The sequence below is a fragment of the Bufo gargarizans genome, chromosome 5 (assembly GCF_014858855.1).
Source record: "Bufo gargarizans isolate SCDJY-AF-19 chromosome 5, ASM1485885v1, whole genome shotgun sequence".
In the NCBI taxonomy this organism is placed as follows: Eukaryota; Metazoa; Chordata; class Amphibia; order Anura; family Bufonidae; genus Bufo; species Bufo gargarizans.
In genome coordinates this window covers 155,821,112-155,845,991 of record NC_058084.1, presented here as the reverse complement: position 1 = coordinate 155,845,991, position 24,880 = coordinate 155,821,112, and the positions used below count along the sequence as shown (strand labels likewise).

At 40.3% G+C, this 24,880-nt stretch overlaps 1 protein-coding gene across 1 annotated transcript in view; it reads right to left on the bottom strand.

Annotated features, from left to right (window-relative positions):
* LOC122938205 (cadherin-19-like) overlaps positions 1 to 24,880 on the bottom strand; it is a 357,445-nt gene that overhangs the window by 96,205 nt on the left and 236,360 nt on the right. The window contains exons 5-9 of the mRNA XM_044293570.1: positions 19,106 to 19,270; positions 15,215 to 15,402; positions 7,856 to 8,091; positions 5,178 to 5,311; positions 4,749 to 4,870 (exon numbers count right to left, since the gene is read on the bottom strand). Coding sequence (XP_044149505.1) covers positions 4,749 to 4,870; positions 5,178 to 5,311; positions 7,856 to 8,091; positions 15,215 to 15,402; positions 19,106 to 19,270 — 845 coding nt within the window. The remainder of the gene's footprint in view (positions 1 to 4,748; positions 4,871 to 5,177; positions 5,312 to 7,855; positions 8,092 to 15,214; positions 15,403 to 19,105; positions 19,271 to 24,880) is intronic.

Genomic DNA, 24,880 nt, shown 5'->3' with positions numbered 1-24,880 from the left:
CTTTCAGTAGGGGACACCTTCCTTTTTCCTAAAAAGTGGCTAAAAGACCCCACCACGCCCTACGGCAGATAGTCAACAGAGTTTGCCTGTTGACGACTTGTGTAAGAGCAGTCAGCTCTGCCCTGAGGAGGAGGTGGTTGTGAAGGCTGCAGATTCTAGGTATAACAATGTTGATAGTGGTAGCAGTAGTGGGCCTCGTAGCTATACTATTGGCATTGGGGGCAGAAAAAGTGGCAGTCGGGGAAGAGCAGGGGAGGGGGCCAAAGAACCCACCATGATATTCAACAATCAGAGAAAGGCAGGGCCGTCTTTAATATTGATTGGACCCTGGGCAAAAATTTACTTGGGCCCCCTGGATCCCGCCTTCCCACACCTTATCAGGCAATCACACCCTCCACCACAACACACACACAAAAAATCCACACATCTGGTAGAGTACAGTGAATGACTGTAAATACTTCCAGTTCTGAAGACTCCAGCGGCTCAGGATCAGTGCTCTGGGCAGCTGGGCTCAGGCTGGAAGTGGGCACCGCTCTGCAGGAAGGAGACCAGGGCTCGGCTCACCCTAATGTTACAGTGCACCCCAGCACCCCACAGTATGCAGTATAGCTCCCTATAGTATACAGCACCACACAGTATGCAGTATAGCATCCCACACTATACAGTACCCCACAGTATATGGTAGAGCAGTATAGCACCCCACAGTATACAGCACAACACAGTATACAACACCTCACTGTATACAGCACCCCAAACTATACATGATACAGCCCCCCACACTATACAGTACAGCAGTATAGCACTCCACACTATACCGCACCCACAGTATACAGACCCCCCACAGTATACAGTACAGCAGTATAGCACTCCACAATATACAGCCCCCCACGCTATACAGACCCCCCACACTATACAGGCCCTCCCACTATACAGCCCCCCCACTATACAGGCCCCCACACACTATACAGGCCCCCCTACAGTATACAGCCCCCCACACACAGTATACAGCCCACCACACAGTATAAGCCCCCCCACAGTATACAGGCCCCCACACAGTATACAGCCCACCACACAGTATACAGGCCCACACACAGTATACAGGCCCCCACACAGTATACAGCCCCCCACACAGTATACAGCCCCCCCCCCCACACAGCATACATCCCACCACACAGTATAAGGCCCCCACACAGTATACAGACCACCACACAGTATACAGCCCCCCCACACAGTATACAGGCCACCACACAGTATACAGCCCCCACACACAGTATACAGGCCACCACACAGTATAAGGCCCTCACACAGTATACAGCCAACCACACAGTATACAGCCAACCACACAGTATACAGCCCACCACACAGTATACAGCCCATCACACAGTATACAGCCCCCACAGTATACAGGCCCCCCACAGTATACAGCCCCACACAGTATACAGCCCACCACACAGTATACAGTCCCACACAATATACAGCCCCCCACAGTATACAGGCCCCCACACAGTATACAGCACCCCACTATACAGTAGTTTACAGTATATTAACATAACAGCCCCTGTCACCTTTTTCTGATGTAATCTTCACACAAAAGCTCCAAAGTTAACTTCTGCAACACTCCTGCTAGGACCTGTGATGACCTCATAGCCATGTGACCAGTAATTGCTAGGTTACTAGTCACATGGTGATGATGTCATTAAGGTCCTAGATCACAACTTTAACACAGTACGATGCCTGTGTAGCTGACAGCTTGACACCCGGGGCAGTAGCTAGCAGGGCTCAAGAGGCAGCTGCCTTGGGCCCCCCAGGAGCAACTGGGCCCGGGGCAGCTGCCCCTTTTGCCCCTTGGTAAAGACGGCCCTGGAGAAAGGGAGGGTGAGAACTCCAATGATGCTTGTGTGCTGGACAGGACTTAAGAGCCTGATCAGGGTGCTGAGGAGGAGGCAATATCAGAGGAGGAGGGTGATGGTGGCAGCAATAAAGAGAAAAGGCCACAAACGTTCCAAAGAACAGCCAAGGCCCCGTGGCCAGGAAAACACTCTGACGTGAGCAGTTCCCACCTGACCAAGTTGCTGGTGATGCAGTTGCTGCCTTAACATTTAGTCGAGTCTGCTGCCTAGTGAGCAAATGGCATGCACTGAGCCTCGCTGGAAGATTTCTAGCCACTATTACTTCTCTCTTAAAGCCATACCCTGCCTTGTACTTTTATGTGGCAGCCAATGTGTGGTACTCCCTGTGATTCTCACCGTGCGACAAGGTTCACGCCACGGTGGACACCAGGAGAAGCTCTTACGGGCAGGGACAGTACATACCTTTCACAGCTAACTAGGTCTATGTTTTATTTCTGGCAGCAATAAGGCAGCACCCCGGAAACAAGGACAGATCCTTTTGACCCCCCCCCCACAATTGTTTCTTATTACGCCTCCTCCTCCTCCATGGACACACTCCTGTCCCCAACAGAAGCTAGGCACAGGGTCGCTTGCTCTACCCTTCCTTGCTATGACATGTGTCTGGTCTAGCGCTGCAACATCATGTTGGAGCTGATCGGCCTCAGAGAGAGTAGGTACACCGGCGAGCAGTTGCTCAAGTACATCAAGAAGCAAACATCTCTCTGTCACCCCGCAAATTGTTGTTGTATGTCTGCTGTCTGTCTACCTTTTATCACTTTCTGTATGTCCACTGCAGCCTGCATCATACTACTAATGCCTCTCAATTGTCAGTTTACTTGTATTCACTGTCCACACAGTTGAAATTTAAAATTTTTGAGGGGTTAACACAGTTAAAATTTAACATTTTTTGTGGATGGGTACATTTCTTTAAGGCACAGCATAATGTATGTGATCACCGTATCAACAGCAATATTTTCTCACAGTCCAGGCAAAGCTGGAGCCTGCAATTCATCATGCCACTGCCACTAATACCTGAGGGTCAGTTCCATGTATTCACTTTCTACATGGTTTAAATGTTAAAATTCTTTGGAGGCAGGGGTTTAACATGTTTGAATTTTTTTTCCCCATCCTATTTTTTTTTTTTTTAAGGTGCACTGGCACTGCATAATTTTAGTGGATTACTGCATCAATACTGGCATTTTTTCAAGATCTAGGCAAAGCTGGAGCTTGCAGTACATCATGCTACTACCACTAATGCCTGAGGGTCATTTCCGTGTACTCACTTTCCACACGGTTGAAATTTTTAAATTCTTTAGCGGTTGTCGTGGTGGTGGGGGTTAACACGGTTGAAATGTAAAAAAATTGTTTACCCGCTTCATTATTATTATTTTTTAAGGCACACTGGTGCAACATCATGCCACTAATGTGACTTGCCCAACCATCACATTCCATAGGGCTGCTGCTGCGGCCTGCATCATGCCACTAATGCCACTTGCTAACCATCACGTTCCGTTAAGCCATATTATTTTTTTTCTAATAACACTGTGTGTGTTTAAACATCATCTGCCCCAAAAAAGGGATAATTTTTGGAAGCTTTGGAATATGCGTGAGACATCTGCCAGCGAGGTGTTTTCTTGAACACTCTGTATGATAACACAGTCACATGTGCGTTTACCCATAGCGATGTATTTCAGGGTCACTCAGACATAATTTACTATTGCTGTCATTGTGTTCCAGAGCTTGGGGAAGGGGGAAAAAAATCATAAAAAATAAACGAAAAGAGAAACAAGTTTTCCTAAAAATTATAAACCCTAGGAGGCCAGAGAGGGTTGTAAAGGGGGATATAGAGGGGTTATTAACCAACTTGCAGGGCAATTAGAGCAACAATCATTGTGAAGGTATGTTCAAACAATGGATTTCGACTGTGTTTAAATCTGCAGTGCATCCCATTTTTTACATTTATTTTGAATGGAGCTAAATTGCGTGCAGGCTCCTGCCGCAGCTTTCTGAGGTATCTGTGTGTTAATTCTTGGCATGGTCTGGATACTGTACGTGGAAAATCCTCAGCAACATGAACAGTGGTGGTTTTAGCAAAGATTTGGTGCAGTTTTCCCACACAGAATCTGCTCTGAAACCCATGCCAAAAATTAGTCACATAAACATACCCTTAGGGCGGCTGCACGTAGTGCGGATTACCCTGGTTTTCAGCTCAGATTTCATATGGAAAAAAATGCAGTCATACAGTATCAGCAAAGTGTATGAGATTTAAAAAAAAATCTAATGTATGCTTTGCTTTTTTTCTTATGGATTTTGAAATCTGCAGCATGTCAATTGTTGTTAGGTATTTTTGTGCAGATTTCACCCTTTTCATTCGAAGGATGTGTCCGTGTCAGACCTTAGATCCACTGAATTGTTCTGACATTCAGTAGATTCAAGATCTGGCAGGGATTTACAGCATTATAACTCATTAAAAAACTTGTGATCCTGTCAGAGGAGCAGAGGTCAGAATAAGAAATCAAGCTTACACACAGCGTGTTTCTTACATTGAACTTGTTTGCCTAAAACATAGGCGAGATAGTATATGTTCTTTATACTTACTCTCCCTAGATAATTCACAACTGGTTTTGTTTAGAAAAATAAAAAACAAATGAACACGGAAATCCAGCCTGTTCCCTTTATATAATTTGTACAATACTTTAAATCCATCATGCCCCAGGGTTTGAAGCTGTTGCGCAAATTTTATTTAAAATGCACCTCCTGTCTCGCAGGTTTAACCAGACTAAATACAGCCGCATGATAATTTTATCAGCATTTTTTTGAAAACTAGTTGAAATTTGACATTTTCATTATGTGCATTACCTGTCCAATTGCTGATTTTTCACAAACATATATATCTGGCATATCTTGAAGTTGCGGAGGATTATCATTAACATCCATGACTCGAATATACACATGGACATTTGAAACATAGGCTGGAGATTCTGAATGGCAAACAGGAGTAAAGGAGATTCAATAAATAAATAATAATTTTTACTCGTTTTTATTTATAAATTTTTTACTGAGTTTACTATATAGTTTACTAACATATAAAGTGTCTACTAACTAAATGTACTGCCTTATTTTGCTTGTGCTGCAGAGATAAACAGACAGATAGATAGATAGATAGATAGATAGATAGATAGATAGATAGATGAGATAGATAGATGAGATAGATGAGATAGATAGATAGATAGATAGATAGATAGATGAGATAGATAGAAAGATAGGTATTTTATATGTTTCACTTACTTGCCTCTGTTGCAGTAACTGTTATGTTATGCCACTGATCAACTTCTCGGTCCAAATATTTCATTGTCAATACAGAACCATTATTTGGATGAATCTCAAATGATCTGGAGAGTTTGTTGTGAAGAATTCCATACCTACAGAAGTTAAAGTGAAATTCCATGTTTACAAAATGCCCCAGTTGAAATATAAGTGGAAACCTCTAAAGACCCATAAAAACCTCTTAATACACAAAGAGTACAAAGTAGTGTTGAGCGCGAATATTCGAATTGCGAATTTTTTTCTCGAATATCGCAATTTCGAGATTTCGCGAATATTTAGAATATCGTTCTATATATTCGCGAATTCGAATACTCGTTTTTTTTTTTTTTTATTATTATATTTTTTTCTTTCCCACTTCTCTAAAGTTGTTCTTACCTGTCCTTTGGATTCCTGGCTTCCTGGCTGCTCCAGTCAGTGGCGTTTTCAACTTACTGCTATATTCCATATTAGCTAAATTACAATCTAATCTATATGTGTATTTTACGAAATTTCGCAAATTGCGATGCGAATAATATAACACGAAATAATCGCATGAAGATTTCAATTTAGCACTGCTATATTCCATATTCTAGCCTAATATGGACTATAGCAGGGCTAAGTTAGCACTGCTATATTCCATACTAGGCTAGAATATGGAATATAGCAGTGCTAAGTTGAAATCTTCATGCGATTATTTCGTGTTATATTACTCGCATCGCAATTTCGACTTTTGCAAATGTTCTTAATATTGCTCTAACTTTGTCTTTTAGAATATTACGAATATTCTAAAAGACGAAGTTAGAGCAATATTACGAAATTTCGTAAAATACACAGATTGTATTTAAGCTAATATACTGCTATAATAATATGTTTTAATAGTGTACATATTTTACAAAACTTAAGTTCAGAAGAGGCAAAAAAAATTTAGAGGCAAAAAAAGGGATTATAGCACTATATTAGCTAAATTACAATCTATATGTGAATTTTACGAAATTTCGTAATATTGCTCTAACTTCGTCTTTTAGAATATTCGTAATATTCTAAGAGACGAAGTTAGAGCAAATCACGAAATTTCGTAAAATACACATATTAGCCTAGCCATAGTCAATTAGCATAGGAACGTTGCCTTATACTATCAAGATAAATAATCGCAATACGCGAAAAAAAAAAAAATCGTATATTATTCGCGATAATTGGAATAATTACGAATATTCGATTTCGACGAATATAACACGAATATTCATTCGAATATTCGCGAAATATCGCGAAATCGAATATGGCACCTCCCGCTCATCACTAGTACAAAGCAGAGTCATTCTTGTAATATATAATATGATAATTAGAGATTATCAATGTTTTGAAAGATTTGATTCAGCAACTGAAGCTTGACAAAAAAAAATATTTTTTCCGAATTAATTTGTCACAAATCATGATAAATCAGGTATGCCCAGACTACTCTGCCTTAGGGTACGGCCACACGGAGCGGCCATATTGAGGGCAGGTTGTGGCTATGCTGCAGTGAAGAACCATGAGGGCAATAAGCCCACAGATGCCTTTCATTTAATAATGAAGACCATACTGTATAGTCAGTCTTCATTTTTCATGGCTGTGTGGCACCTTTAATGCCCTTTTAAACAGGGGCTGTTGCTGGCAGGTGGTTTGGCTGGTTAGGTGGGAGCACAATATGCATATTATTGCTGTTCTTGCCTGTAATCTTCTGCAGGTTATTTGACAGTAAACACTGAATATTAATCAGCTCTGGTATACCCACTTCTCCAAACCCAGCGCTCCCCTACCCTATAGGTAGGAGCCCTTTTTCTGCCATCTGCTTTTCCTCCTTTTCCGCATCATCTAATATCAATGAGAATATGTCATCAGGAACACCTAGCTCCTACTCTCTCTGCATCTTACTGAGTTTTCAAGGAGATGGAGACTTTGAAGGATGATTTGGATGAAGTAAAGCCAGAAAAAGATGAGGATGGATTGGTCATCAAGACCTGGTCTCCCTAAGGTTTGCAGATTGGATGGTATTAGTTTGCACACGGGCACTGAAATAATAAAGGCTTCCATCTTATTGGTATTGAATTACATATCTTAGTTTATGGCTGATGTAGGAATATAAATGTAGGAATAAATAAATAAAAGTAGCACAGCATGTCTCCCTGCACTCTCCCTCTTCAATATTCTTCTATTAATTTTTTTCAGCAACACTGTCCTTAGCATATGAGCACTTGCCAAACCTTTCCCTCCAGTCCAGAACAATGGCTGAGACCATGCAGATTGAGAGTTTTATAGGGCTGTGACATCAAAAGGGATGGCTATCTGAGGATTGGCTGGATGCATGATATTATAGGTGATCTTGCGTTCCCAGGCTTGTCTCCTCTACACTTAGTTTTGCTTTTAGCAAAACCTGATTCGTTACCATGAAGCGTGAGAAAATTCGGATTCGTTTTGAATTGAAGTTTTCCTAAACTTCATTACCATGAAGTGTGAGAAAATTCGGATTCATTTTGAATATAAGTTTTCCTAAACTTCACACTGAATTCTCCTTTGAATGCTTTGCATTGCTCAACACTAATAATGATGGTAATAATGTAAATAGAATTTATTTATGTATTGCAAACACAACATTTTACATATTATTGTACAGATGTTTTCACCTTATAATGGTATCAGTTCTGTCAGGGTCTTTCGCAGTCACAGAACCAACATATGAGCCAACTGTGGCATTTTCAGGGATTTCCATGAAATATTCTTTTTCAAGAAACACTGGAGGCTCATCAACATCAACAATGAATATTCTAATGGTTGCTGTATCAAACAGGTCAGATTTATACTTGTTTTCTGCTCTTACTTGAATGTTGTATCTTCTACTTCTGCTTTCAAAGTCGACAAGCTAAATATGTTAAAGAAATAGAAAAGATCTATATTAGTAAAATGTGAAACATTTCAATTTTGTAGTATTTAGTTGTTATGTGGTTGTATGTATATACAGTACAGACCAAAAGTTTGGACACACCTTCTCATTCAAAGAGTTTTCTTTATTTTCATGACTATGAAAATTGTAGATTCACACTGAAGGCATCAAAACTACGAATTAGCACATGTGGTATTATATACATAACAGAAAAGTGTGAAACAACTGAAAATATGTCATATTCTAGGTTCTTCAAAGTAGCCACCTTTTGCTTTGATTACTGCTTTGCACACTCTTGGCATTCTCTTGATGTGCTTCAAGAGGTAGTCACCTGAAATGGTTTTCGCTTCACAGGTGTGCCCTGTCAGGTTTAATAAGTAGGATTTCCTGCCTTGTAAATGGGGCTGGGAACATCAGTTGCGTTGTGGAGAAGTCAGGTGGATACACAGCTGATAGTCCTACTGAATAGACTGTTAAAATTTGTATTATGGCAAGAAAAAAGCAGCTAAGTAAAGAAAAACGAGTGGCCATCATTACTTTAAGAAATGAAGGTCAGTCAGTCTGAAAAATTGGGAAAACTTTGAAAGTGTCCCCAAGTGCAGTCACAAAAACCATCAAGCGCTACAAAGAAACTGGCTCACATGCGGACCGCCCCAGGAAAGGAAGACCAAGAGTCACCTCCGCTGCGGAGGATAAGTTCATCCGAGTCACCAGCCTCATAAGTCGCAGGTTAACAGCAGCTCAGATTAGAGACCAGGTCAATGCCACACAGAGTTCTAGCAGCAGACACATCTCTAGAACAACTGTTAAGAGGAGACTGTGTGAATCAGGCCTTCATGGTAGAATATCTGCTAGGAAACCACTGCTAAGGACAGGCAACAAGCAGAAGAGACTTGTTTGGGATAAAGAACACAAGGAATGGACATTAGACCAGTGGAAATCTGTGCTTTGGTCTGATGAGTCCAAATTTGAGATCTTTGGTTCCAACCACCGTGTCTTTGTGCGACGCAGAAAAGGTGAACGGATGGACTCTACATGCCTGGTTACCACCGTGAAGCATGGTGGAGGAGGTGTGCTGGTGTGGGGGTGCTTTGCCGGGTACACTGTTGGGGATTTATTCAAAATTGAAGGCATACTGAACCAGCATGGCTACCACAGCATCTTGCAGCGGCATGCTATTCCATCCGGTTTGCGTTTAGTTGGACCATCATTTATTTTTCAACAGGACAATGACCCCAAACACACCTCCAGGCTGTGTAAGGGCTATTTGACCATGAAGGAGAGTGATGGGGTGCTGCGCCAGATGACCTGGCCTCCACAGTCACCGGACCTGAACCCAATCAAGATGGTTTGGGGTGAGCTGGACAGCAGAGTGAAGGCAAAAGGGCCAACAAGTGCTAAGCATCTCTGGGAACTCCTTCAAGACTGTTGGAAGACCATTTCAGGTGACTACCTCTTGAAGCTTATCAAGAGAATGCCAAGAGTGTGCAAAGCAGTAATCAAAGCAAAAGGTGGCTACTTTGAAGAACCTAGAATATGACATATTTTCAGTTGTTTCACACTTTTTTGTTATGTATATAATTCCACGTGTTAATTCATAGTTTTGATGCCTTTAGTGTGAATCTACAATTTTCATTGTCATGAAAATAAAGAAAACTCTTTGAATGAGAAGGTGTGTCCAAACTTTTGGTCTGTACTGTATATGGCCATATTAAAAGCAACAGTGATGGTGAAATAAAGTAAAATGAGCTTTTTTTGTGCATTACATATATATAGATGGTAACCTTAAAGGTGATGTACACCTTCGGGGACAATTTCATTTTTTATGATTGCATTTTATGCATTTTGGACTAAATTTTTTATTTCTTTTCAATTGGACTTAAATACACAATGTTTTTTTTTTTTTTTTCCTAGCTGTGTGAATGGTACTTTCACTTTCACTTTGTGTGGTCATCTATTAACCCTTTTCTCTAAATTACTAAAAGGTGATAAACACTTATTTAAGCCATATTCTTATCAGTAACATAAGAACTGAGCTTTATTGAGTGTTTATAAGGTCAGCAATCAGAGATAAAGTCAGCTCCCTGCCTAATGCAGCAAGAGAGAAAATACAGATCCTGCTACTAGATAAACTCAAAGCTGTGTTAGGAAAACTGCTCATTTAAAAAAAAAAAAAAGACCATTTGTAAAAATGATTTTTAACTCAAAATGAATAACATGCATTCATTCAAAAATTGCCATGAAAGGTGTATATTAGTGTTAATTGAATTGAAGTCCACAATGTGGACTTTAATCAGAATTTCTGAGGAAATTTGATTCTCAGCAAAGCCGAATTTCCTCATGCTTCGTGTTAGCGAATCGATCTTCCCTGAAATTGTGTAAACAAAAAAAATAAATAAAAAATCATACTTACCTCATTCATTTGCTTGTGATGGGCTGGCTGCCATCATCTTGATTGAAGATCTTGCACAAAATTCCGGGGACGTATGACAACACCATGCTGGCCAACATGATGATATCATTACGGGTTGTGAAAAATTTTGTGCTAGATCTTCAATCAAGATGGGGGTATCAAATGAATGAGGTAAGTATGATAAAAAAAATAAAAAATATTATTGCAAACCCGATTATTGCTATCAGATGCTGCGATCATGATTGAGGGGCAATTCTGTCATTGCACCCATTACTTACAAAGAAATGTACTTTGTAACAGTAATTCATCACAAAGCATCTTTTTTTTTTTTTATTCAGCTAAGCATCAAAATCAAATTTATGAATGCTTTGCTGTTCTCTAGAGTACATAGCCTTTAAGTTATTTTTGCTCATCAGATCATCCGATCATAAAATGTTTTAATTTTATGTAAATATGAATTGGTGAGTCCTTTTTAAGTGGGGCAATTTTCATTTCAATTTTTTTTTCTTTACCTTTTAGGGTATATATTTTAGCATTTAATTTCTGTCTTTTTAAACTAAGTTTTATATAGTGTATTAAAATATAGGTTTCTACACATATGGGTATGTAAATATATGATTTAATTTTACATTTATTTGTAAAATTTGTTTATTTTGTGTGTATATGGTTTTAAAAAATATATATATTTTACTTTTGTCTTTACTTTTTACTTTTTTATTTTTCCTTTTTTGTCCCATGCAAGAACTTTAAAAAGGTGTGTCCTAATTGGCATACAGATGAGGCAGCAGTTGAGACCTGGAAATGATTGATATTTTACAACTTTTTTCTCTGTTAATTTTGAGGGTATACTGACATTTCACATTAAATCACTATGAGCTGGGACCAAAGATGAGTGCATTTAGTGTTTTATCCAATTCACTAAATATTTTTTTATTTGTTTTGGTTCGAATAGGAATCAATTCTAAATGAGAGAGAGTGTGTGTCACAGACGTTCCCGCAACAGCTGGCAAGAGATCTGTGAGACTGGCAACATGTGGTTTGATCTGACATGTTTTCCTTTTGGATCAAATTATGTCTGTCTTGTTTCTGGTGCTTGCCACACCTTCTTTCACCAGGTGTGGCTATTGTGGTCATTTAACCTTCTCTATTTATTGTTGTTTCTCCCACTATGCTTTGCAGTTTATAGCTTCTAATGGACTTGTGGTTAGCTTGAGTTTGGTTCTCGGCTGAGTTTCTGGTGCTACCAAAGCTTCATTGAAGATAAGTGTTTCCGTTCCCTTTTGTTTGTTTTTTATATATATGTGTGTGTTGCCTTTCCCTGTTATTTGTAATTAGGCCTGAGGGAGACTCAGTTCGCCTATGGAGGAACAGGTAGACTTAGTCCTGACATTAGTTCCAGGGTCCTATAGGGTGAGATAGGATTCTAGGTATCTGGTGTATGAACTTTCCTACCTTTGGGGCCTGTTCATACTGGTAGTCTGTCAGGACTTGAGTTAGGGTTTTCTCTTGGAGGTGTCTATCTTCCTTCCCTACTTTCCAGGCCTTATTCCGGTATCCTCTTTCCATCCTATGCTCGGTGTGGTGTTTTCCTCCCACACACGAGCGTGACAATATAAACCATCAAAAACGTAATTTTTGCTTGTTTCAGTACAGCCATAGATCGTATTGCTGCACTGGCCAGACAGCTGCAGGGGCTGTCTTTAGAGGTAGCTGACTTCCGCACGACCATCTTGCATATCCAGAGACCACAGACTGCTGGTCCTAGTGGTGGTGATGGTTACCAGACCTGTCTCGAGCCTAAAGTTGCCCTCCCGGACAGATACTCTGGGGAAGTGATAATTTATTTATTAGTGATAATTTGTTTAAGGAAGCGTTCAAATTGAATTCTGGAGATGAGAATTAAAGAGATGGTGTGATTATTTTGCTGCTTAAGGGGGACGCTCAGTCATGGGTTTTTTCTCTGCTGACCGGATCACAGTTTCTCCGCTCGGTGGATGAATTTTTCAAAGCTCTGGGTATCTTCTATGATGACCCGGATCAGACCTCCCTGGCAAGGAACCAAACTATGTGGCCTTCATCAGGGAGAGAGTTCTGCTGAGATCTATTGCTCTGAGTTTAGGAGATGGGCTAGGGATACTGAGTGGAACAATCCAGCTCTCCATAGTCAGTTTTGTCACGGATTATCAGAGAGGTGGAAGGATGCTTTGGTCTTTCATGAGAATCCTGAGTCTCTGGAAGTCACCATGTCTCTTGCAGTACGCATTGATAGATGCCTGAGAGAGAAATCTAGGGTCCCCCACTCTTCCTTTGACACTTTGGGTGAAGATACTCCTGTGTTTATATCTGGGGACGAACCCAGACTGTATTCTGGTGGTAGTTGATCGTTTTACTAAAATGGTGCACTTTACAGCATTGCCTGACCTACCTAATGCTAAAACACTTGTGCAAGTGTTTGTTGGCAACATTGTGAAACTTCATGGCATTCCCTCTGATGTGGTCTCGGATTGTGGGATTTGGTTTGTGTCCAGATTCTGGAAGGCGTTCTGTACTCGGCTAGGGGTACAACTGTCTTTTTCTTCTGCTTTTCATCCTTAGACAAATGTACAGACTTAGCACACTATTTAGAGTCTGGAGACTTACTTAAGATGTTTTGTCTTTGAGAACCAGGAGGAATGGCCCTCATATTTGTCTTCGGCAGACTTTGCCATAAACAATCGTAGACAGGAGTCCACTGGTAAGTCACCGTTTTTTGGGCATATAGGTTTCCCCCGCAATTTGGCACATTCTCTGAAGATGAACAGCCAGAGAGAAGGTGAGTTATTTTTTTTCTCCCTGGCTGTGACGCTCTCTGTTGTGATTGGACGGTGCTACAGCAAGGGAGAAGGATACGCCCATTGAGAAACAGGGCAGTCTCCTCCTCCCTGTACCGATACTATTCATTAGCATGCCAGGCAGGAAAAGTGAACATGGGGGCACAGCGAGCAAACGGAGTGGCACCCAGACAAACTATTAAGCGATATTACATCCCTGCACTTTGCCCTACATAACCTGCTAGTTATTTCATAATGCCTGGAGCCATGAAAGGTCCTCTTTAAGAAATTTGAGTTAAGAGTTTGAGTGTTAACTCTGCTACATCTGTAGCTTAAATATGGTGGCATCAGACAAGCTTAGCTTTCTTTTCCTTTTGGAAGGAAACCAATTTTATTTTATTTTTTTCTTTTCCAGAAATGCAAGATATGCAATTTAACTTCCTTCTCTCTTTCTTTGTCTCTCTGTCTATTTCTATCTCTTTCTCTAAACATTGAATGGAGCTGTTCCATTCACAGTGCTAGTTCCAATGCCTGAGGCTGCAGGGAACAGCTGATTGGTAGGGGTGTGGGGTGTCGGACCCCCACCAAACAGATATTAATGACCTATCCTTATGATAGGTCATCAATATAAGGAGCCTGGAAAATCCCTTGAACGTTGCTAAAACCCTAATACTTAATGTATGACTTAGGCTACGTTTACACTAGCATTTTTGTTTTCCAGTATTGAGTTCCGTCACAGGAGCTCAATACCAGAAAAAAACTGATCAGTTTTATCCTAATGCATTCTGAATGGAGTGCATTCCATTCAGGATGCACCAGGATGCATCAGTTCAGTCTCTATTATGTTTTTTGGACGGAGAAAATACCGCAGCATGCTACAGTTTTCTCTCCGGCCAAAAATACTGATCACTTGCCGGCATTAATTTACATTGAAGTGTATTAGTGCCGGCATTAAGTGTTCTGGCAAAACAGACCTGGCTTTCCAGTCTGCGCATGCGCAGACCTTTAAAGATGCAGAAAAAAAATTATGGATGACACCGGAGAGAAGGATCCGGTATTTCAATGCATTTGTCAAACGGATCCGCATCCGTATCCGTCTGACAAATGTCATCAGTTTGCGTCCGGATTGCGACAGAACTGCCTGCCTGAATCCTCTGCCGCAAGTGTGAAAGTACCCTAAAGTTAATCCTATATTCTGCAACCTTTTTTTTACATTCACAGTCACATATAGATTTGAAATGTACCCACAAAATAAATCATTTCAAAGAAAATGAAATAAAATTTCATATTTTTTTATTGTCACTTTTTTATTGTCACTTTTTATGTCTTTTTTTCTGCACACATGTGAAGAATGCTTTTTTCAGTTATTTTTTCTCTATAGAAAAGCTATAGAAAATCGCCATTGTTTCAATATGCTGCATTTTTCTAAAAATTGCAGTGGGTACAAAACACTGAGTAAAGCACCAGTAATAAAGATAAAAATAAAACATAAAAATGCATGTGTGTACTGCATTTGATAATTGCCACAGATCATTTAACATCTGGAGTTGACATTTTTCAGAAACAAATGCATAACCTCCACACACACACACCAAAAAAGTTGGCAAATATACAATAGACGTTATGTGTGAACCCAGTCTTAAAGAGTTGGTCCATCAGGACATCCTATTTGTCAATTCAGAAGTGTCAGCAATTAGCTGATATATTAAAAATGGAAACTGCCACTCATTTCCACACAAATTAACTGATGTTCTTAGAAAAATGTGGTAGTCCCAGCTTTTCCACATCAAAAACTGCCAGTTTCAGCAGCTGTCTACTAGAGAAGGATCCTAAGGGCATTCCGGAAAATCAGTCCATACAATATAGTACAAAAATATACCTTATTTAGTCGAATTATCCCTTCTTTTGTCAAAACATCAGTACTTATAGTAAACATATTGTAATCCCCTCTTTGTTCTATTGAATAAGTCACTTCCGCATTTTTTCCAATATCAATGTCATCAGCCAAAACCACTCCAACTATTTCTCCGACAGATGCTGATTCGATTATTGACATCTCGTATGTCTCTGCAAAACAGAGTGCATTTTAATGAAGCATGTTTGATTATCTGTGAAATATGCCGTTATCTTTAGTATGTCTAAATATGTACCCTAGGGAAGTAACACCTAGCTAGCGGTAATGGAATCTGGCAAATGACCCTCTATCATAGGCGTGCGCACGGGGTGTGCCGGGTGTGCCTGGGCACACCTTAATCATCACCTCCGTGCAGCACTGCCATCTGCCAAGTGCCAACTCCTGATCCCATGCTTTACATAGGCTCCAGGCGAGTGTACTGAAGCCTATGAGACAGTAGAGCCCTAGAATGGATTTGCTCCAGAGAGGTATGCTGATCGGAGGAAGAGGCGGAGTCTCGTCATACAGGGGGCGGGGCCTCAAGAAATGCAGGAGATTCAACAGAGCACGTTGGAGAGAGGAGCAGAAGCTACAGGTCCGTATGTGGAGGAGAAGATTGGCTGTTTTGTGTACTTGGGGGGCTTTTTGCAGGGGCTGAAGGGAGGAGGAATAATCCTTGTATTGGAGACTGTATGTTAGAGGGGTCTGAAGAGAGGGGGGTGAAGTGATATTATTTACATGGGGACTGTATGCTGGAGGGGCTGAAGGCAGAGAAAGTGATGTATTTTACATGAGACTGTATGCTGGAGGGGCTGAAGGCAGGGGGAGTTTTGTATTTTACATGGGACTGTATGTTGGAGGGGCTTAAGGTGGGGAGTGATGTATTTTACATGGGACTGTATGCTGAAGGGGCTGAAGGCAGGCAGCGAAGAGAGGAAGGGTGATATTATTTACATGGGACTGTATGCTGGAGGGGCTGAAGGCAGGGGGAGTTTTGTATTTTACATGGGACTGTATGTTGGAGGGGCTGAAGGCAAGGAGTGATGTATTTTACATGGGACTGTATGCTAGAGGGGCTGAAGAGCGCCATAATTATTACTATTAGGGTCCATTCACACGTCCGTAGTGTTTTGCGGATCCGCAATACACCCGGCCGGCACCCCCATAGAACAGCCTATTCTTGTCCGCAGCTGTTCTATTTTTTTCCAGAGCCGCGGACCGGAAGTTCGGCAGGCCGCTCCGGAAATGCAGATGCGAAGAGCACACTGTGTGCTTTCCACATTCATTCCCTCCCCATAGAGAATGCATGGGTCCGCACCCGTTACGCACAATTGCGGAATGGATGCGGACACATTCTGCGGACGTGTGAATGGAGCCTAATACAGAGGGGGCCATTATAATATTAAGAATAATAATAACACAGAGGGGCCAGTATATATTATAATTATACAGAGGGCACTACTGGGGGAGGGGAGGTCTGTTATCTGACGATGATAGTAAAGTGAGAAATCTAAACATTTTTCTGTGAAACTCTGCAGAGTCGCGGCTGAAAGAAGGTATCATGGCGGTCTTCTCTCCGAATGAAGACGTTGAGGAAGGTCTACATCACAGGAGACGTCACTGGATGTAACGGGTATGTGCTGCTGTACTCTACTGTATAGTGTGTACCATTATATGTAATGTCCATCCACATATCTGTTTGGGGGGGGGGGGCTCTAGGATTTGGCCCACACTGTCTAAGCCTGGCCCCAGACTTCAGGTCACACTGTGTGTGTTCTGAATTCTGGGGCCTCACACCCATCTACTACATTATCTGTACTCAGAGTTACCACTGTGTCATCTGTGGTGTTACATAGGACTGCAGGTGACATCTGCTACATTATCTGTACTCAGTTATCACTGTTATCTGTGCGAACTCACTCTAAGCCACTGGAACTCTGCCCTGTATGTTCCCTGCTGCTTGCTACCCCCCGTCATTTACACCCCTGTATAATGTACCCTGATACCCCTCAGTTATATGATGCCGTATAACTGAGGAGTATCAGGGTAAATTACAGGGGGTAATATAACTGAGGAGGGCTATCGGGGATATTATACAGGGGGTAATATAACTGAGGGATCAGGGTAAATTATACAGGGGGTAAAACTAAGGGGTATCAGGGTACATTATTATACAGGGGTAATATAACTGAGGAGGGCTATCTCAGGCGACATGATGAAGGGGAAATATAACATATAATATAAGTTATATTACTCCTGTATAATTTACCCTGATACCCCTTAGTTATATTACCCCTATATAATAATGAATAATGTACTCTGAAACCCCTTAGGGTATTTGTGTGTGTATATATCTATATATATATATATATATATATATATATATATAGATATATACACACACACACACACGCACGCGGTGTGTGTTTGTGCTTTAGGGTGCACACCCTAATGCAATAGGCTGCGCACGCCTATGCCCTCTATAATATTCAACCAAAATTGGATACTCATCCAAATTTATCCATGATGCAGGCATGACCATTAAGTAAGAAATATGATCATTTTGAAGAAAATTGTAGAGGCCAAAAATAAAATGGTAGCACAAATTCTGCTTTTGGTCTTGATATTTCAGATTTATTTAATATACTTGCGCTAGAAACAAAAGCTGGTCTAATAGTTTCCCAATTAAAATAATTTCATAGTAATATCATTAACATAAGAAACAAACCTTTGAATATCTACCAGATGTTTAGTTGAAATGATGATAATAATATATTAATAATAATTGGTTGAGATTGCAAATTGCAACATAATTTTCACTTAAATTTGCTGCAAAATTTGGAATTGTATTTGTCTTAAATCTTAACAATGCCTTCAAAAGTAGAAGGTTTTGTTGCAGTAATTTATGCTATTGAAATTCAGTTTCCTTCATAGGAATGGGACCTGCAAAAATGAATGTACTTGCTGCCAAAACATCATCTTTTACATGAATAATTCTGCAACAAAATCTGACCCGTTTGAAGGCACCCTTAGGCTACTTTCACACAAGCAGCAGGACAGATACGACAGGCTGTTCACCCGCCGGACTGCCGCTCCGTCGTCATTGACTATAATAGGGACGGGAGAGAGTGCGCGGCAAGAGGCCGCCAGACTAAAAGTACTGCATGTCCGACTTTTTAGTCTGGCGGCCACTTGCAGTGCACTATTGTGCTGCCCCAGAGCTCCTGCCGGATCTGTCCTTCCGCTAGTTTGAAATTACCCTTAAGGTATATGCACGCGGGGCATATTACAGTATACAATCAGGTTTCTGCATTCAGTTTTGGAAGCCAAAACCAGGAATTATTAAAGAAAGAGAAGTTGTATCTGTCCCGTATACTATCTTTTTTTTAAAGGGAACCTGTCACTGGGATTTTGGGTATAGAGCTGAGGACATGGGTTGCTAGATGGCCGCTAGCACATCCGCAAAATCCAGTCCCCATAGCTCTGTGTGCTTTTATTGTGCAAAAAACAAGATTTGATACATATGCAAATTAACCTGAGATGAGTCCTGTATATGAGATGAGTCAGGGACAGGACTCATCTCAGGTTAATTTGCATATGTATCAAATTGTTTTTTTTTTACACAATAAAAGCACACAGAGCTTTGGGGACTGGGTATTGCGGATGTGCTAGCGGCCATCTAGCAACCCATGTCCTCAGCTCTATACACAAAATTCCGGTGACAGGTTCCCTTTAAATTCACTCCTGATTTAAACTTTCAAACCTGCATGTAGAAATCTGAATGTGCCTTGCCTCACAATGATCTACTCAAGACGATATGGTTTTGAATTTCAAAAATCCCATGGCAATAAACATAAAATGAAGAACATTTCTTACTTTGTTGAAATTTTGGTGCATTGTCATTAACATCCAGTATATTAATTATTACAGTTGCCGTCGCTGATAGTGCCCCTGCATCACCGATCATATCTTTGGCTTGCACTATAACTTGATATTGATCTTTAGTTTCTCTGTCAATTAGTGAAGCGACTCGAATTATCCCTAATTTAAATTTAAAAAAAAATAAGATAAGTATAAAGATATTAACAAATAACATCTCTGAATGTGAAATCTAGTTTTTAGGATCATCGTGAATGTTTTATCAGATTTTTTAAAGTATAAGTATCATTTTAAAATGGATAACATTGTTTTATCAGCCCTTTGTGGGCTTTTAACAGTATAAAGAATTATTGCAATGTGATTTAGCCTAATAGCATGTGTTTTTCGTCACCAGTAACAAAAATGTATAGAAAAACAAAACCATCCTGCAAAAAACAAACAAAAAAAAAGTAAAAAAGTAAAAGCAATGTATGGTTGGTTGACCGAGCAGATGAGTGAGGAGGCATCTTTCTGTGTGAGTGTGCCTGGGTGAGAAAGCAGGCAAGCAGGTGACAATGTTAGCATTCAGTACAGTGCAAACGGCAGGCAGCAGTCAAACAAAAGAGAAATCCAGGAAGCATTATAATGTAATATTCTCAAAGCAAGAGATGATGTTTGAACTGTTTCATGAGTACAGCACTATAAAGTGAGCAACATATGGCGCTATTATTTGAAAACATCCTTATTATTAGTGGGACATTGTGATTTGTATTTTTTTATTTACTACAACAGGCTTTTGTACTGTGTAGTTGGCATACAATATACATTATTACCTGCAACCGATGTTACTATTTATATTATGCGGTGCTATTCTGTGTTCTACAGTTGACTCTACAATATTAATAATGTTTAATGCACACTGTTCTCATTGTATTGTATCCATTAACTATGACTGGTACCATGGCTGCGTATATGTACAGTATTGAATATAACTAGTTGTACAGTGTGTTAGCCATAAAACATGGCCATTCCTATTATATTTATGTACTATGGTAGTTGATATTACTGTGGAGACATGAGAGTCACTGGATGCTCTCATCAGCCGGTCTGGCTATCTTTAACGCGCAGGGCCAGCGCTCATACCACCGGGTGGAACACTACTCAGACAACACAGGGTGAGGGTGCAATGCTCCCAGAAGACTTTCTTGTATAACCAACAGTCAGCAGCATTTAGTACAGTCCCAGCGAGGACACAGGATGGCACATCTGACAAACCTCCACAACTTCGGGGAGATCTAAGACCAACTATCCAAGTCAGTAGCACTCCGCTTTGGGTGGGCACCCACTGAGAGGAGGTAGCAGCAAGCTTAGGAAGCCAGCCATGCACAGCGAGGCTTGTGGCCAGGTGACCCAATCGTCCCAACCTGGACTCTCCAACCTAACCCGTAGGTTTGTGGTTGGTCAGAAGAGCAGTTCTGAAGTCCACCAGCTGCAACCATAGACCCTAGGCTGACATCCTGTAGAATAGCCACTGATGACATGACTTTTATTTCCCTCAGCCGTCATTTGAGTGCATTGGCCCCCATAGGATTGGTGGGAGATAATCGTGGCTGTTCCATCATTGGTTGTCAGTTCAATCCAAATGCATATTGTCATTCTGATGACATAGCTTTTCCACTTCAGTCAGTTAGGCTGAACGGCTCCTAATAAATACCACAGGGGCTCATGTGATTCATAGGTGATGTCATCAGCAGGTCCTTTGCCATTCATCTGCTTGCTTGTTAGTCAGACCAAAAGGCACTGCATAGTTGCTGTGGAAGCCAGAACACCACAGGAAAGACACATTGAACAATAGTTCATGTCCCTGACTGTCTCCCAAAAACAATGGACAAAAAAAACATACAACTGGTGCAAGTTAAGAAATATCCACCCCACAAGCAGCCAGGTGTTATCATCAGTGAGCATGAGGTCGTCACATTTACTGTATCTATATACAGTACAGAATGCTGGCTACTTTTTAGTTGTTAACTTTCAGTACAATTACCATATCTGTGAACTATGTCTGATACAATTTGGGTGGTTTCACACACATCGATTAATGGGAAGATGTCACTGCAGTTTTCAAAGTAGGTTGTACTCCATCCTGCTAAATACACTTCTGGCTTTGGCTGAAATACTGTTGCAATGGTTTTCCCAAAAATGTGTATAAAACCATAATTAATACATCTATGTACACGGCTAGTACAGGTACAGTTATTAGGAAGTATGGATGGTAGAATAATTAAAGGGGTTATCCAATCCTATAACTGCCCCCCCCCCTCCATATGCCAGGCCACTCACAGGGAATATACTTACCTGGGTCCCTGCTCCCTGCACCTCTCCTGGTCCCCACACCGCCGCTACTGTTTCCTCTCCCAATGCGCAGAAAAAAACTGGTGTTGGGGGGGAGCAGTCAATGGCAGGGGGGACAGGAGCCTTCCTAGCATTGCGGGTGATTTTAGGAAGGCTCATCCCTATATCAATAGAATGTCGGTATTACCTCGCCCTCTCCAGTGTTCCAGTCCACAGCCCAACCAGTTTCCAGGTCACCCCTAGTGTTGCGCGCAAATATTCGAATAGCAAATTTTTATCTTGAATATTGCAGCTTTGAGAATTTGAGAATATTTTGAATATAGTGCTATATATTTGTTAACATGATTCCTCCCTGCCTCTTGCTTGTGGACCAATGAGTCTTTAGGCCACAAGCAACTTTAGCAGGGAAGAATCATGACTTTAGATAGGAAAAATTACAAATATTCTAAAAAACGAATATATGGCAGTATATTGAATTTATTAGCTTTTTTAGAATATTCATTTTATTTTTATTTTTCAATCTGTACAGTTGTTCCACTTCGGCATACTCCTCCCCATGACCATGGGAATGCCTGGGGGTTAGAATATACCATCGGATCAGAGTTTTCACAATCTCAGTGAGATCGTGACAACTCAGATCAGATGGTATATTCTAACCCCAAGGCATTCCCTTGGTGTCGGGGAGGAGTATGCCAAAGTGGAACAACTGTACAGATTGAAAAGAAAAAGACAAATATTCTAAAAAACTAATATATTTGATATAGTCCTATATATTCATATTTTAGACTATTCGTAATATTCTAAAACAAGAATATATAGAAAACACGAATGTAGAGCAAGTTAGCTAATATAGTGCTATAATCTTCTTTGTCTAATAGTTGTATTTTTTTCTCATCTGAAGTTCTGATTTATCTATTAAAAAAAAAAGATTATAACACTATATTAGCTGATTGGAGTCCAGCGGGATGTCATTAAATCCAGTGTTTATTTTAACAGCTATAGCCACTCCCCTGCCCACCTGCTGCTGATTTATATGGAAAATAACTGTCAATCAGCAGCAGGTAGGCGGGGAGAGTCAGGAGCTCATGAATATTCAGGACTCATCATTATGAGCTGGAGCTTTTCAAAACAAGATGTTAGCAGATTGACTGGGTCAATTAAAGAAAGTGACCCAGCATTTTGCCAAGAGAATCCGACACTTATTTATGTTGCCCTTAATTAGGACACCATAAAACTGGTGACAGGTTCCCTTTAAGCAGGGAGGACTCATGACTTCAGATGGAAAAAAAATGATGAATATTCTAAAAAAACAAATATATAGCACTATATTCTATAGTGCTGTATATTAGTTTTTGACCCACGCCTATATTGATTGCGTAATATTTGCATATTACACGATCGTTACCTTGACGATTTTTCGAGTAAAAAAAAAAAGTTGAATATAACGAATAATGAAATTTGCAAATATTCAACGAATATTCTACAAAATATTAGCGAAATATAGCAAATTTGAATATGACACCTTCCGCTTATCACTAGTCACCCCTCTTTTCTGAAAAGACTGGACACACATTAGCACAGTTCCTTCACAAAGGCTGTGCCTACCTTCTGGCTAGACCTCTCTCACTCTGCCTATAGCACGTGTGCACCCTAATTTTCAGTACCCAATTGCCATCTTGAGATACTTAAGGCACCTTCCCCTGTGGCAATGTGCCTGATTAATAAGTTAAATCTGCTAGTGTCCTGCAAAGGTGTCATGTTCTACATTTGTTTGCCTGTATACCGACTTCTGCCTGTTTTCTAGATTTGACCCTTCACTGCCTGACCTTTGCCTCATCTCTGTATTGACCCAAAACTGCCCACTCTGACCTAAGACCACTTTGATAACACACTTGGGAGTTGACCCAAACTAAATGTGTTTAAGTGACACAGTGGGTTGACAGTCACTGTGTAACAATTTGAAGATATTAATAAAACCACATGTCCCTGTTAAAAATACAACCACTGAGTGGCAATACTTGGACACATATGACATACACGTCTCGTGATACAATATTGAAAAGTTTATTTTGTTATATTTATCTGAGAGAAAAGATATTCAAGGACACATCTACCATTACTTTTTAGTTGCAACCGAATGAAAGGCTCATCCCAAAAGCCAGATTGAAACTAAGACTTTGTAGAGATTTGAGGTAAATGAAAACCGTTGAAGGCATTTTTTTTGTCATTTAATTTTATGTGTGTTGGTTCAAAAATCAGATTTTTTTCTCTGGTCTTAATTGAAATTGTTTAAATGTTTTTGTTCTTCAGCCTTCAATTTCATTGTTTTTGAAGACCATTGCTTTCTCTTTTACACCGAATCTGTCGGAGAGCTGCTCTGGCTGCTTGATGTATAGCCTTTATCTCTGAACTCCTGACAGATCATAAAGTCATTATACTGTAGTTAAATTATCCAATTGAAAATATATTGGCTTAAATGAGCATTTATGAGCTGTCAGGAGTTTAGAGATAAGGGCTACACATCAAGCCATCACAGGAGCTCTCTGTTGGATTCAGTGTAAAACAGAAAGAAACTAAAAGTGAAGGCTGTAGAACGAAACCTATTTAATTTTTTATTTTATTTTTTATAAAGACTGATTGATAAATTTGTAGACAAAAATGTGTAAAACTGAATAATTTAAATGTCTCAAAGTGTCAATAACCCTTAATATTTAAAAAAATAAAGTGTAAATTAAATAATACATTTCAGCACAGTTAAATGCATGAATTGCAATTTAGAACACTGTGTAAGTGAACTGTGCATTTTTGAGACAGGAGTTTTAATTTTAATATGGTGAATGATCTTTAACATTTCATCCAAATTCGTTTGTAAAAGAGTCCTTTATAAGTAACACAAGGGCACAGCTTTTATTGATTTTACAATCAAACATTATTTAGTACTTTTCTTTTGAGAGCTGTCTTTGAAATTTGAATACTCTAAATAGGTCTCATGAATCACTATAATTATGATAGTACAAGCACGTAAGAAGATCAATTATAAGCAAATGAACATTAACTAGCTGACTGCATGGCCAAGTGTAAGCAAATTTTAGTTTTGTAATATGTACTTTTAATAGCACTCGGTACTGTCACACATACGGCATGATCGTCACATGGCTGAGCCATGGATGACTGTGTGGATTTGATTGGGTCAGGAGCTGCAGGTCCACGAGGAGGGCTTGTTCATTTCTGTATGTTAATGGACTTTTGGCTTTAGACAAACTGTGTGTTTGCTATTATTAAATGGGTTATCCAACCCCTATAATGCCCCCTCTTATGTTTACGGCCATCACACACATTGTACTTACCTTGCTCCCCGGCACCCGCGTTGGTTCAGATGCCCGCATGACCGCTGCTGCATCTCCCTGAGGTGCAGATCAAAACATCCGGTTAGGGGGGGCT